The 13,726-nt window shown below is 46.0% G+C and overlaps 1 protein-coding gene across 7 annotated transcripts in view; it reads right to left on the reverse strand.

Annotated features, from left to right (window-relative positions):
• SCMH1 (Scm polycomb group protein homolog 1) overlaps positions 1-13,726 on the reverse strand; it is a 133,860-nt gene that overhangs the window by 13,039 nt on the left and 107,095 nt on the right. For all 7 annotated transcript variants that reach the window (XM_065872872.1, XM_065872865.1, XM_065872861.1 and 4 more), the window contains 2 exons: positions 10,466-10,666; positions 8,109-8,300 (listed from right to left, as the gene is read on the reverse strand). In XM_065872872.1, the coding sequence (XP_065728944.1) occupies positions 8,109-8,300; positions 10,466-10,666 (393 nt within the window). The remainder of the gene's footprint in view (positions 1-8,108; positions 8,301-10,465; positions 10,667-13,726) is intronic.

Consider the following 13,726-nt stretch of genomic DNA (forward strand, 5'->3'; position numbering starts at 1 on the left):
GGATAAGAATGTGGTCCAGGACTCAGGACACTCCCCACATGCAGAGAATTTTATGGGTCTGGGTAGATCACGGGAAAGGATCTGCTGTAGGTTCCCTGGTGCAATGGCTAGGGGCTGCTGCCTGGTCACATACAGAAAGACCCTGAGGTCTTTCTGAGCTTGGAATATTCAGGGAAATGGGGAAAAACAATGTAGCTAAAATGTAGGGAACAAAGAGATGAATTTGGAGAGGTAGGCAGGGGCCAGATCATGCAGGACACTGCAAACCAAAGTAAGACATCTGGATTTTATTAAAAGTGCATTAGAGGGGGGCTTCCCTGGTGGCGCAGTGGTTGAGAGTCCGCCTGCCGATGCAGGGGACGCGGGTTCGTGCCCTGGTCCTGGAGGATCCCACATGCCGTGGAGCGGCTGGGCCCGTGAGCCATGGCCGCTGAGCCTGCGCGTCCGGAGCCTGTGCTCCGCAACGGGAGAGGCCACAGCAGTGAGAGGCCCGCATACCGCAAAAAAAAAAAAAAAAAAAAAAAAAAAAAAAAAGTGCATTAGAGGGACTTCCCTGGTGGTCCAGTGGTTAAGAATCTGCCTTCCAATGCAGGGGAAACAGGTTCGATCCCTGGCTGGGGAACTAAGATCCCACATGCCGCGGGGCAACTAAGCCCGCGCGCCTCAACCACTGAGCCCGTGCACTCTGGAGCCCACGTGCCACAACTGCAGAGAAGCCAGCGTGCCACAACGAAGAGCCTGCGCGCTGCAGTGAAAGACCCCGCATGCCACAGCAAAGATCCCGCATGCCGCAACTAAGACCCGACGCAGCCACATAAATAATAAAAGTGCGCTAGAATACCACTAAGGAGTTTTAAGTGAGGGAGTGCCATAATCTCATTTATGCTTTAAGAAGACCATTTGGGCTATGAAGTAGATAATGGACCAGAGAGGAACAAGAGAGGTAGCAAGGGGACCAGAGAGGCCAGAAAGGATCTCTCGGGCCAAGAGAGGGAGCATGATGGTGAAGGCAGTAGAGATGATAAGATATCCATGGATTCAAGATACATTCTGGATTTCCGCTGCTAGCTAAGGATCAGACATACCCTACTGCTTCAAACAACTAAAAGAAAAGACAAAATATATAAAATATGTTTTCAGACACTGGGCATTAGATAGTGCAGGATAGAGACTCCTGAAAGAAGGGAAACAAATGAGATGAGCCCTAGGCTTGCTCCCAGCTTACTGTGTGGAGAGCTTCCTGGCTACAGTGCAGGGAAGGGAGGATCAGACAGTGCCCAGTGATCTCCCTGAGTTGAGGAGTTGGAGCTGAGAGTCCAGGTAGAACGTGGCAGCTAAAGTTCATAGGCCAGGGTACTGGAGAGGTGATTATAACTGTACTTCATATGTTCAAGAAGGTAAAGCAAAGACTGAGTAGGTTAAGCAGACACTGAAGACATAAAAAGACCCATACTGAACTTCTAAAAATAAAAATACGTTCGAGATGAAAAATACATGGGGTGGATTAGCAGTAGATTAGACACTGCCAAAGAAAAGATAAGCTAACTTAACCATATTTGTAGAGTTTATCCAAAGTAAAACATAGAAAAAGGGCTAAAAAATATTTTAAAAGCATCAGTAAACTGTGGGAAAATTTCAGGAGGATTAATATATGTCTAATTGGCATCCCCAAGGGAGATGTGACAAAATACATATGAAGAGCGAATGGCAGAAATTTTTTCAAATTTGATGTAAAAGACAAACCCTCATATCCAAGAAGCTCAGTTAACCCCAAGCGCAAGAGGCATGAAGTAAACCTCACCAAAGTACAGCATCATCAAATTGCTTAAAACCAATGATAAACAGAAAACCTAAAAAGCATCCGGAGGGAAAAGACGAATGAATACAAGAGACCAAAGATATGAATGACAGAAGACTTCTCATCAGAGACAACGCTAACCAGAAGACAGTAGAGCCACATCTTCAGCATGCTGAACAACAAAAAAGTCAACCTGGAATTCTAAACTCAACACAAGTGCCTGTCAAAAACAAAGACAAGGGCTTCCCTGGTGGCGCAGTGGTTGAGAGACTACCTGCCGATGCAGGGGACACGGGTTCGTGTGCCCTGGTCACATGCCGCGGAGTGGCTGCGCCCGGGAGCCATGGCTGCTGAGCCTGCGCGTCCAGAGCCTGTGCTCCACAACGGGAGAGGCCACAGCAGTGAGAGGCCCACATACCACCAAAAGAAAAAACCAAACAGAAAACAAAGACAAAAAAGACCTTTTTCAAAGCAACAAAAGCTGGAAGAACTCAACGACAGTAGACGTGACTACGAGAAATGTTACAGAAAGCCCTTTAGGCAGAGAGAAGATGATGGTATGAAATGGCTCTACACTAAAGAATGAAGAGTAGCAGAAATGGTAACTATAAAAGGGTAAATATAAAACAATTTTTTCTTATTTGAAAAAAATCTTTCAAAGGTAAAGACCTGTTTAAAGTAAAACAGTCACAATGTAAAGTGGGATTTATAAAATACGTAGAAGTAAATGGATAATAACAATAGCATAAAGGCCAGGAGGTGAGAAGCATACTGTTTTAAGGTTCTTATACTATACGTAAAGGGAGATGATTATTACTTTAAAGTAGATGGTGATATGTTAAAACAAATGTATAATACAAACTAAAGCAGCCACTAAAATAACAAAACAAAGAATTATAGCTGACAAACTAACAAAAGAAATAGAACAGAATCATTAAAAAACTGGATTAATCCACAGGAAGGCAGAAAAAAGGAAAAAGGGAACATAGAACAGATGGAACAAATCTCTCCACCCACAGCTTTTCCCTTTGTTCTTTGAGTTGCTGAAAGTATAGATCTAGGCTAGCTAGTACTTTCTTTTAGATAATTACACTAATGGTTCTTTTGGTATGAAAGGCAAGGTCTGGGCATTGTGTAGAAGGGGAAAGCTGAGACAAAAGCAAACAAAATTATTTTGCACCATAAATTAGTTTGGAGTTGCCTGTTGATAGCTTGGAAGGGAGGAGGTATGGGATGGAGGGAACAGAGAAACCAGAGGGCAAAGGGAATTCCTCCAAATCTAGAATGGGTCGCAGAAAATGGCAATAGGCGGAGGCCTAAGGTGAAAGAGGCCAGTCAGGTATTTGCTGTAGCATCTGATAAACACTAAAACAAAAAGGTTAAAACTGCTTCCTTTCCTTTGTGGTACGTATCCTTCTTTCTACCCACGACTTCAGTACAAGTCTAGCACACCTAACAGACTTGTGTTGGTTTTTCCTTAGGGAAATGAAGGATGAGGAGCTGGATCAAACTGCTGGGGCAAAAAGCACTGCAGGAGAGACCATCAACTACGGGAACTGACAGGGGAAAAAGGGATTAAGAACCGACTCAGAAGCAGGGATTCTGAGCCAGAAGCATGCACTACTACGAGGAAAACGTAACCTCATCCTGGGTTATGGGGGATGGGCGGGGGGGGGGTGTCATTTAATTTTATTTAGATTTGGATATCAAAGGAAAGGACAATCCCCAAATCTAGGAGGCCCTGCAGAATTCAAAAACCTCCAACTGGTCCCCCGGCCTACCTCTTGCTCTACTCCAACTATTCTCCCACACAGTAAGTACCCTGAGTGAGCTTTTGAAAACACAAATCTGATTATGTTATTTCCGTAACACAGTCACGGCTTTAAATACTTCAATGGGTCCTCATTGCTCAAGGACATAAAGTCTGTAACCTGGTCAATTAGACCTTTTCTGCCTGGGCCTTTGCTACCACTCCAGCCGCACTGCTCACATTCTTCTTTTCTACACTGTATTTCTGAAACAAGTCAGGTTTCCTCTTGCCCCTCACAGTCTCACACGCTCAGTCAACAAGAACATTCTTCATCATCCCCTCTTCCATCTCTTTGGGTCTGTGGCACCTGTACCTCATTATCCTACTCCTTCAGGTCCAAGTGTATGTATCATTTCTTCTGGAAGGTCTTCCCTGACACACCGGGTTTGAACTCTGGAACTCTGAACTTGTTCCATTAAAGCACTCATCACCATGAATTAATTTGTTTGCTTATTTGTTCATATTGTTTACCAGGCTGTAAGCTCTGTGGGTGTAATGACCTTGACTCCTAGTTTACAATGGAACCCTCTATACCCAAATCAGAGTTGTCAATAAATACTGGGTTGACTGACTGTCTGACCGAATAATGGAATCACTACAGTTTCAATTAATTATAAACATTTGAGTGTTCTTAAAACTCTGACAGTTCTATGAGGAAACCTTGTGTGGGAATGAAGGGGCATCCTAAGAAATTATGAGTTCTTATCTGGCTTTTGTTCCGTGATTTTTGGGGTTTTGTCAGGAGAACCACTTTATAACCAGCTTAGAAGACCTGGATGGAACTGGAAAGACAGGCACGAGGAACTCACTGTCATGGGACAAACGAACCACTTCCTTCAGCAGAGAGGAACCAGCAGGCCCAGAGGTGAATGCCAGGTGGATTTCAACTACAGCTAACATTAATAGTCACTGGGATCAGCTAAATTAATACAATCTCCTGTTTAATACCATTAGTTTTTAGAGGACCAGAAAGAGCTCCTTCTCACTTAATCTTTATAGGCCTGGTACTTGATCCAGCCACGTGTGTAGTTCTTAAGGGACTCTGAGCTGCCATTGCCTCCCTGAGGGATCCTTCCCTGACCTCTTCTTTCACCATACTCCCAGCTCGTCACTCCTGGCTGGGCCAGAGTACCTTTGGTTCCATGCTCTTACCACATACATGTTTACCTGTATCTCCTCTCTGAGCTGGGAACTCTTTTAGAGTAGGGATTGAGTCTGTTTTCTCTCTGTCTCTCCAGAGCCCAGTATAGGATCTAGCACAGAGTAAGTATTTGACAAATGTTTGATGATCTGAACCAAAACAACTGGCCTGAATTCTTCAAAATGCCAATGTCATATCATGGAAGGTAGATAAAAAAGGCTGGAAAACTGCTCTAGATAAAAGAAAACTAAAGAGACAGGATAACTAAATGCAGTGGATTACCCTTCACTGGATCTTGGATTAGGAAAAAAAAAAAAAAAGCTACAAAGGACATTACTGGGACAACTGGGGAAATCTGAATATGGACTATATATATCAGTTAGTAGATTTTATTAAACTTCTCGAGAATGATAATAGTATTGTGTTCCTTGTTCTTAGGAGATACATACAAAAGTGTTTAAGGATCAAGTCTCTCATCTGCACTTAACTCTCAAATGGTTCAGTAAACAAACAAAAAATATACAGAAACGCACACATGTATATATACTTAGAGAAACAGATAAAGTAAATACTGCAGAAAGCTAAGTGGCAAATCCAGGTGAAGAGCACACGGCTGCTCACTGTACAACTTCTCTCAAGTTTTGACATTTTTCAAAATAAAACACTGGAGGAAAAAACTAAGTCTCAGCTTAGGTAAGGAAGCCGAATGGCATGTACACTTGGTGACTATTTGCTATATTGGAAATGTGTAGTCAGTTACCCTACTCAGAAATGGGTAGGGTAGTGTGGAGACGGGGCTGTAGGGAAGAAAGAGGGGGCTGGTAAGCTCCTGGATAAGAGAGGTGGTATCTTCAGATGTGGAACTAGCAGAAGCGTGCAGCCAGGCAGAAGGGTGGGAGTAATAAACACCAGATCCAAGGGGCAAAGCAAAAGAAAGCCCTTATGCACATCAAGCTCTTTGGCAGAGGTCTGAGTAACTAATCGGAAAACTGTAGGAAATGAAAAATGATCAGAGGTGGAGCAAAGGGTCAGTAAGGCAGGGAGGGAGGGAGGTAGGCAGGCAGAAAAGATAAGCGAGGGAGCACAGAAGAGTTAGAAATCTCGGCAAAGGTCTAGTTTGTCTGAGCAGAGTTAAAACATCTCAGGGAAGCAAACAGAAACTAGGGTGAGAGCAGCCAAACTGCTGAGCACCCACTACGAGAAACAGAGGTTAGAGATCATAGGAGAGCACAGAGAGCTGGCTGAATCTGTATGAAAAAGAGGGAAGGGAAGGGGGGCAGCCAATGCAGAAGGTGATAACCCTGGTCTTTGTCTCTTCTTAGCTGGTGAGGCAAGAAGGAAGAGTGGCTAAAGCCTGCTTCCTCTTGTCTGGTAGTTGAATCAGAGAGATGCAAACTGGAACAGAATTCCCAGGAAAGGTGACACGCCCCAATCCCAAACTATCATCACGACTGCAGGCCCATGATGTACACCCCTACCAGCCTCTGCATGCTGCTACCAGTGCGTTTCTCTTGGTTGTTAGCGGTGTTATTGCATTTAAGAATTCTGGGGCTTCCCCGGTGGCGCAGTGGTTAAGAATCCGCCTGCCAACTCAGGGGACACAGGTTCGAGCCCTGGTCCGGGAAGATCCCACATGCCGCGGAGCAACTAAGCCCATGCGCCACAACTACTGAGCCTGCGCTGTAGAGCCCGCAAGCCCCAACTACTGAGCCCGCATGCCATAACTACTGAAGCCCACGTGCCTAGAGCCAGTGCTCCACAACAAGAGAAGCCACCGCAATGAGAAGCCCGCGCACCGCAACGAACAGTAGCTCCCGCTTACCACAACTAGAGAAAGCCTGTGCGCAGCAACGAAGACCCAACGCAGCCAAAAATAAAATAAATAATTACTTTAAAAAAAAAAAAGAATTCTGAGTTCCTATTTCTTTGAGAAATCTCTCTTTAGACTAGCAGCTACGCTCATGGACATGCTACCCTCTCTCGTGTATCCATTCTTCCAGAATCTCAGGTAGGGCTAATTTTAATTATTGAAATGCAGCTCAGAGTTCCTGAATGCCAGCAACAGGGGATATGTAACAACCTGCCTTTGTGTGCACCAACTCCACCGCGCCCAGCCCAGACTCCCAGGGCAATATACTAACTACAGGTAAGAATGCCCTTTTCTGTTCTCAGAGAGTGTGACGCTGAAAGAAAGCAATCTAGAGTAGGTCAGATGAGAAGTTCCCTCTGAAGAAAAGGGTCAGTGAGAGGGTCACAGATATGTTTGCAAGGACCAGATGGTGGGGACCCCAGAAGGAGCGTCTGAAATCCAGGCATCTTTCTGCCCTGCCTGCAAGTCATACAAGCAATTCTCCTTTGGGTGCAGCAGTACAGATAGAGGCGATGGATGGGGGGTGACGGGTGAACAGTCACTTCCCCAGCACATTCTTCCACAAGCGGCACTTTTATCAGGAGTGATTCTGACAATGATGAAAAGACAACAGGGAAGACAGTGTGGGAACAAGACTTGTGCAGGTCAGAAGGGACCACCTCTTGGAGTTACGCTCCCCCGTCACCAGGCAGCACAGCCCAAGTGCTGACAGCACTGCCTCTCTATTCCTTTGGCCAGGACAAGGTCCAGGGGACTCTTAAAGAGCCTTTCCTCCCTCTCCCATAATGACCTACCTTGCTACGTTTAAGGCCAAGCTTCCCTTCCCTCCCTGTTGTTCTGTGTCCTGTGCTCCAGATTAGAGATGCTGAGTTCCATTCACTCAAACCTCTCTCAAAAGTGCTTAGTCACTGATCCGGCCACGTGGCATCCGCTTTCCCGTTGTGGGTCTGGTATGTTAACTAAGAAAGTTATTTTCCAGCCTAGTTAGAAACAGCAGGAACTTGAATTGACTTGCTCGACTGGCGGCGCTGGAGGAGTTATGGCCATGTGCCAAAGGAAAGAGTGGATGGCCAATCACCGGGAGCAAATTTCTCAATCTGCAGCCTGAGACTAAACCTTCCCGCTGGCGAGGGAGTTCTGTGTTAGGCCTTTGCTGCCAGATTCACACGGGGAGATGTCCCGCGACTTCACGGTGGCTCCACATGCAGATTCAGGAGAATCATGAACCACCATTTTTTTAGGGATAAAAATCCAGAGGAAAGAGGGTTAATCCTAAAGATACCAGACAAGGTCCTGAAGAGACAGTAAAGATGAGAGGAGACCAAAAAGTGCCAGCCAGACACGGCAAAGTTAAGGGACGGAAAACCAGATCTTGGGGTAGTAGGTGCCAGGCTAGCAGGTCTGAGGGCTGGCCCTGGGCCCTCGCTGCTGCTGCTACTGCTACTACCCTGCCCCCCTTTCTTAGCCCAGACCCCGTCCCAGCTCCTACCTGGTAGGTACCTGTCGTGGCTGTGGCTGTACTCTGTGGTGGTGAGTGACAAGTGAGTCTGTGTAAAGGGCTGGTTGCCAAACAGATTGTCACTGCGAAGGTTGTGGCAGAGTTTCTCCAGGAAGCGGAGGACGTAGGTGATGCTGTTGACGGCTGGGAGGTTGAGGGTGTGCTGCTCACGGTCAAACACGGCTGTGGAGTTAAGCGGACAGGGCTGAGCGCGTCAGTCCCTCAGCTCAGCAGTGCAGGCAGGGCAGGAGGAGTCCAGCCCACTGCTTGCCTCAGGCTTCCCTGGTTACACAGAGGCAATCGGTGCCCAGGTTTCCTCCCTCCTTCCCCTCCCCTCCCTCCCTTGAGGGTTTGATTTTTGCCTCCAACTCCAGGGCTTGCAATGATGGGAGTGGCCAGGGCAGGTCTGTTGCACCTGGGACTCTGGAATGATTTTACTTAGCCTGTGAAACAACTGTGAACATAATTCTATCTGCTCCATCAGTTGGCCGGGCCTCCCCCAGGAAATCTGTTCGTTTGGGGTTCCATTTCCATAAGAATTGCCCAAGAACAGAGAAGCTGGGCGGAAGAGGAGAATACAGCTATTGCCAGCAGTGGCTGAGGCGTACAATCTGATCTGGATGAGGGCAACTAGAAGTTCGGCAACATTTGGAACTATTCCATGCCTGTTTTTCTTTTCAAGTCCCCACCTATTTCTATTCAAAATGTATCTGTATAATCCTTAACAAGCAAAAGGCCTCTACATCTGTCTCTGAGGGCAGGAAGGAAATGGGGAGATAGGTCATTCTCAGGAACCAATTTTGGGGCAGAGGAAGAACCCTAGAGAAGGTGTGGGTGAGAGCTGCTAAAGAAAAGTGGTAAAGAAAGCCGGGTCCCTGTAGACTGCTGCACAGAAGCAAAGGAGAGGCCAGGCAGAGGCCTCAGCCTCAGAAGGAAAGGGAGGCTTGATTTCCCATGCAGTTTTCAGCCTTTTATAGCAATTCCTTCCCTGCCTGCCCCCATCCTCCATGCAGCCAATTACTCCCTCGTCCGGGCTCCCACACCACCCTGCATGCATTTCTCACATATTATATAACACCTCCCACAGTTAGCTGTGAGCTAGTCTTTCTTTTCCATCAGGGCAGAGCCTGAACATGTCATCTTCTTTTCTTCCCTTCCCCTGGCCAGTGTCTGGCAATAACCTCTAACACAGAGTAAGGACTCAATGAATGTCTGCTAAAAGGTGGTATTTATGGGGTCTTCCACGTCAGCTGGGTTTCCTGAGGCTGGATACTGCAACTAGTTAGAGGGCAGGGGCAGGAGATTACGGAGTAGTGTACAGTTAAGACCGAAAGGCTGGGGCTTCCCTGGTGGCGCAGTGGTTAAGAATCCGCCTGCCAATTAAGAATCCGCCTGCCAATCTCACTCTCTCACGGGTGAGAGCCCTGGTCCGGGAAGATCCCACATGCCGCGGAGCAACTAAGCCCGTGCGCCACAACTACTGAGCCTGTGCTCTAGAGCCTGAGAGCCACAGCTACTGAAGCCCGCATGCCTAGAACCCGTGCTCCGCAACAAGAGAAGCCACCGCAGTGAGAAGCCCGTGCACCGCAAGGAAGAGTAGCCCCCGCTCGCTGCAACTAGAGAAAGCCCACATGCAGCAATGAAGACCCAACGCAGCCAAAAATAAATAAATAAAATAAATAAATTTATTAAAAAAAAATAAAGATTGAAAGGCTCTAGATCAAGTCTTCACAGGTTTTGTGGGTAAGAATGGGGTTTTGGACTTAGGAAAACTGAAACAGAGCAGGGCACAGCAGAAAAAGTGACTATTCTCAGTGAAAACAAACGAACCAAAAAACCATACTCGGTGCAACTGACTCAAACTCTCATAGCAGGAAAGAGAGGGACGATTCTTCCCACTCTGCCCTGAGATTCAATTCCCCTGTATCAGGGCTGGCTTAGGACTGGGAAGCTAAGGAGTCAAAAGAATGAGTGCAGAGTTCTGTGGGTCCCTGAAGCCAGCTAGGAGGCTATGGCAGTCTGGAGAAACTCTACTGTTTCCACAATACAGCCTCCTCTGGATTTTTTCTTGTGATCATCTTTAAAGCAACGCAGCCATATATTTTTGTATGGGAGAGGCTAGGCAGGAAGACAGAGTCTGCGTGGGTATTCTACTTGGCAGCGATATGCAGAAGACCTGGAGGGGCTCTGGGAGTTGAAAATGAGGACTCTCTGAGAAATGGAATACTTTCATATTTCTCCAGAGCCTACAGGTGTGAAGTAGAAACCAGGATGTCTTGCTAGAAATCAGCCAGTTGAAAAGGCCCGGCTCCTCTGACTAGGAGCCATACCAGCCCAGGGGCGCTTACCTGAGATAACTGCACCACCGTGACCCTGTTTGAGGAAGCCGAAGACGGTTTTCTGGTGATAAGCACAGTCGATGCAAGCCTGCACAGCCTGCTGCAACACCACGGAGGCTTGGGCTGGCCCAAAATGGTCAGGGAGCTGCTGGACCTTCTTCTTATCTAAGTGGGGGCCTGTGCTGCCATTCTTGTTCAAGTAAATACAAACTGCAGGAGACAAAGAATCAAAGCAGCTTATAGAGTATCCAGGGTAGAGAAGTCAGACAACAGTGCTCTCCTCGTCTTTCATACCCTGGCTCTGGTCTCTACAGGATTCCCAGCTGCTAAGCTGTGAAACACCGTGGGAGGGGGTAGAGGGTGGCTGTACCCAGCTGCTGCCAGCCCAAACTGCATGACCAAAGCTCTGGGAACGCAGCCTGCTGGGAGAACAGCCCAGACCAGCCAAGGCACAGAACTTGCACTTTGTCTTCTGTACGCTGAAAAGAAGATCTAAGCAATTTTCCAGATGTATGTACTTTCATTTTCGGTCCTTGGTTGCCTTACATATTCTTGGTACCTCTTACATGCTCTGTGTATGGAGCTGGGAGCTCTGGCAATATTAGTGCTTGTGTGTGTTTGGCTTTGGACTTAGAATGGTCAAACCACCAGTCACTTGCCTTGCCTTCCGTTCTGGGCCTTAGAGTCCCTTTGTTATCTTCTACATCAACACTCAGGCTCAAAGAAAGTAGTGAAAATAGAAGAAAACTAGAATAAAGAAAAACATGCAAAGGACCTCAGGTTCCCACCTATGTATTTCTCTGTTTCAGTACTTTCTCCTGTCAAGACAGCTGGGCACTCTCCTAACTGCAACCTCCCACCTGCCACTGTGCTAGGGCAGGGGCAGGGCGAGCACGGAAGAAAGAGGCAGTCCTACCCAGACATGCTTCTTGGTCTCCAGAGAGGACCCGCAGCTGCCTGGCCAGCTACGGCATTCCTTCTGCTGACCTGACTTCTAGGCTTCCACTTGAGTAGGGGGTACTCTGCTTCTTCACACTGTCCTGGCTCACTAACTGAAGGGCAGGAGGGCAAAAAGTCTCTTTTGTTATTAAAGGCAAAAAGGTAAGAGCAGTAGCTGTGTGGGCTGTGGACAGACTGCTGTCCTCTTTGGGCCTCAGGTTTGCCATCCACAAAATGGAGGGGCTGAGCCAGATGCTGCCTGAGGATTCTTCCACCGTCGTCATTCTAAATCTAAGGGGAAGCAAGATGGAGAGAAGAAAACAAAAAGAGAGAGGCAGGATGTGGAAGGTGACGGCTGAAAAAGAAAGAAAGGAAAAAAAAGAAAAGGGTAAACAAGATGCATTGAAATATATATTTAACTCTTTTTTCTCTTAAAACCCACTAAAATGAGCCAGATAACAAGAAAGGAGACAACTTAAAATTCTGGAAGCTGGAAAGCAGAGTGACAAAGTAGCAACTGACTCAGCAGACCCAAGAATGCTGACTCCTTAACCAAGAGTGGGGAATGATGAGAGCCAAGCTGCTCCATCTTTATAATTCACAAAAGGCCCAAGAATGGGCAGGGGCCCCTGCAGGTCAGTGTGAAGGTAGACTTAATAAAAGTCTATAAAGACTTAATAAAAAAGTCTATAAAGACAATAAAAGAATTGGCTGATTAAGAAATGGTTAGAATTTCCATGTCATAATATGACTCTTTCATTGAAAACAAAACAAATAAAAATGAGGAACTCAAAGAGAAAAGAGTAATGAAAATAAGTGAAAACATTATGTCTGTGAGAAGACACTTATTAAAATGTTCATAGCAGGTTAGTCATAATAGCCCCAAACTAGAAGCAACCCAAATGTCCATCAACAAGAGAACAGATATACAAATTGTGGTATATTTATTTACTGGAATACCACTTGGCATTAAAAAAGAATGAACTATTGACGAATGCTTCTCAAAACATTATTTTGAGTGAAAGAAACCAAATACAAAATAGTACACACAATCTGATTCCATTTATACATGAATTTTAGGAACAGGAAAATCTAACCTATGGTGACAGAAATCAGAATAAAGGCGAGAGTGAAGGCTGACCGTAAGGAGGCATGAGGCAATGTCCAAGGTGGTGGAAATGACTCTTATCTTGACTGGCGCTGTGGCTACATGGCTGCTTACATTAATTAAAAGTCATCAAATTGTATATTAAGATATGTACATTTCACTGTATGTAAATTTTACTTAATTAAAGCACGTAAAAAGGAAAAAATATAACCAGTTCAGTGATGATTTAAAAAAAAAAATTCTATATGGATTAAAAGGGTGAAATACAAAAGCCAAAGGATAAAACCTTCCAAAGACTGTGGTTCCCAGATTCTTTGACATTCCTTCCACTGATCTCTGTGATACTTGACCAATAACCTATGGTGGAAATGACATTGTGCCAAGTTTCTGGACCCAGGCCTTAAGAAACTGGCAGCTTCCACGTCTTCTTTCTTGGGACGTTCACCCTTGGAACCCAACTGGCATATGTGAGGAGGCAAAGCCACATGTGGCGAGGTCCATATGGAGAGAGACCAACAGCCAGAGCCAACCTGTCAGCTCTGTGGTGGAAGTGGATCCTCCAGTCGGGGTCAAGCCACCTCTGCTGACACTGCAGGGAAAAGAGACCAGCTGTCGCCACCCAGCACTGCCCACATTGTTGTGTTAAGCCATGAAGTTTCGTAGTGGCTTGTTATGTAGCAAAAGATTACTGGAACAGAATGTGGTATCAGATATAGGGTGCTACGGTAACTGAAGTCCAACACACATGACATTGGCTTTGGGACTTGGAAGCAGAAAGAAGCATAAAAGCCCACAAAAAGAATGTGAGTGAAGCTGAAAGGGCCTTGAATAGAAGCCTGTAAAACGTTGGGGTCTAAAGGATTCTGTACTAGTCTATTTTGCACTATCTCTGGCGCTATTAGTCTGAGGTGGCAATGCTTCCACCAGAATGAAACTTGGGGGGTTTTCTATGAACACTATTGAAATTTACTTCATTAGCTAAAAGCCGCAATCACAAATCTCTTTAAGATAAGACCTTCTCTACTTTGGGCTTCCTGTATAGCTGCTGTGAGACAATGCCCTTGAGATTCGTAAAAATCTTATGTTTAAGGAAGAGTGTCTGTGAGACTTGCCCTTACAATTTTTAGAGGGCCTTTTGGTCTGAAAGAGACTATGAAGCATAGTCTTAAATCGTTCTGACATCTTAACGAAAGATTTTTATTGTCCCATTCTGGATTTGACCC

This window comes from Phocoena phocoena, chromosome 1 (genome assembly GCF_963924675.1).
Source record: "Phocoena phocoena chromosome 1, mPhoPho1.1, whole genome shotgun sequence".
NCBI classification, from domain to species: domain Eukaryota; kingdom Metazoa; phylum Chordata; class Mammalia; order Artiodactyla; family Phocoenidae; genus Phocoena; species Phocoena phocoena.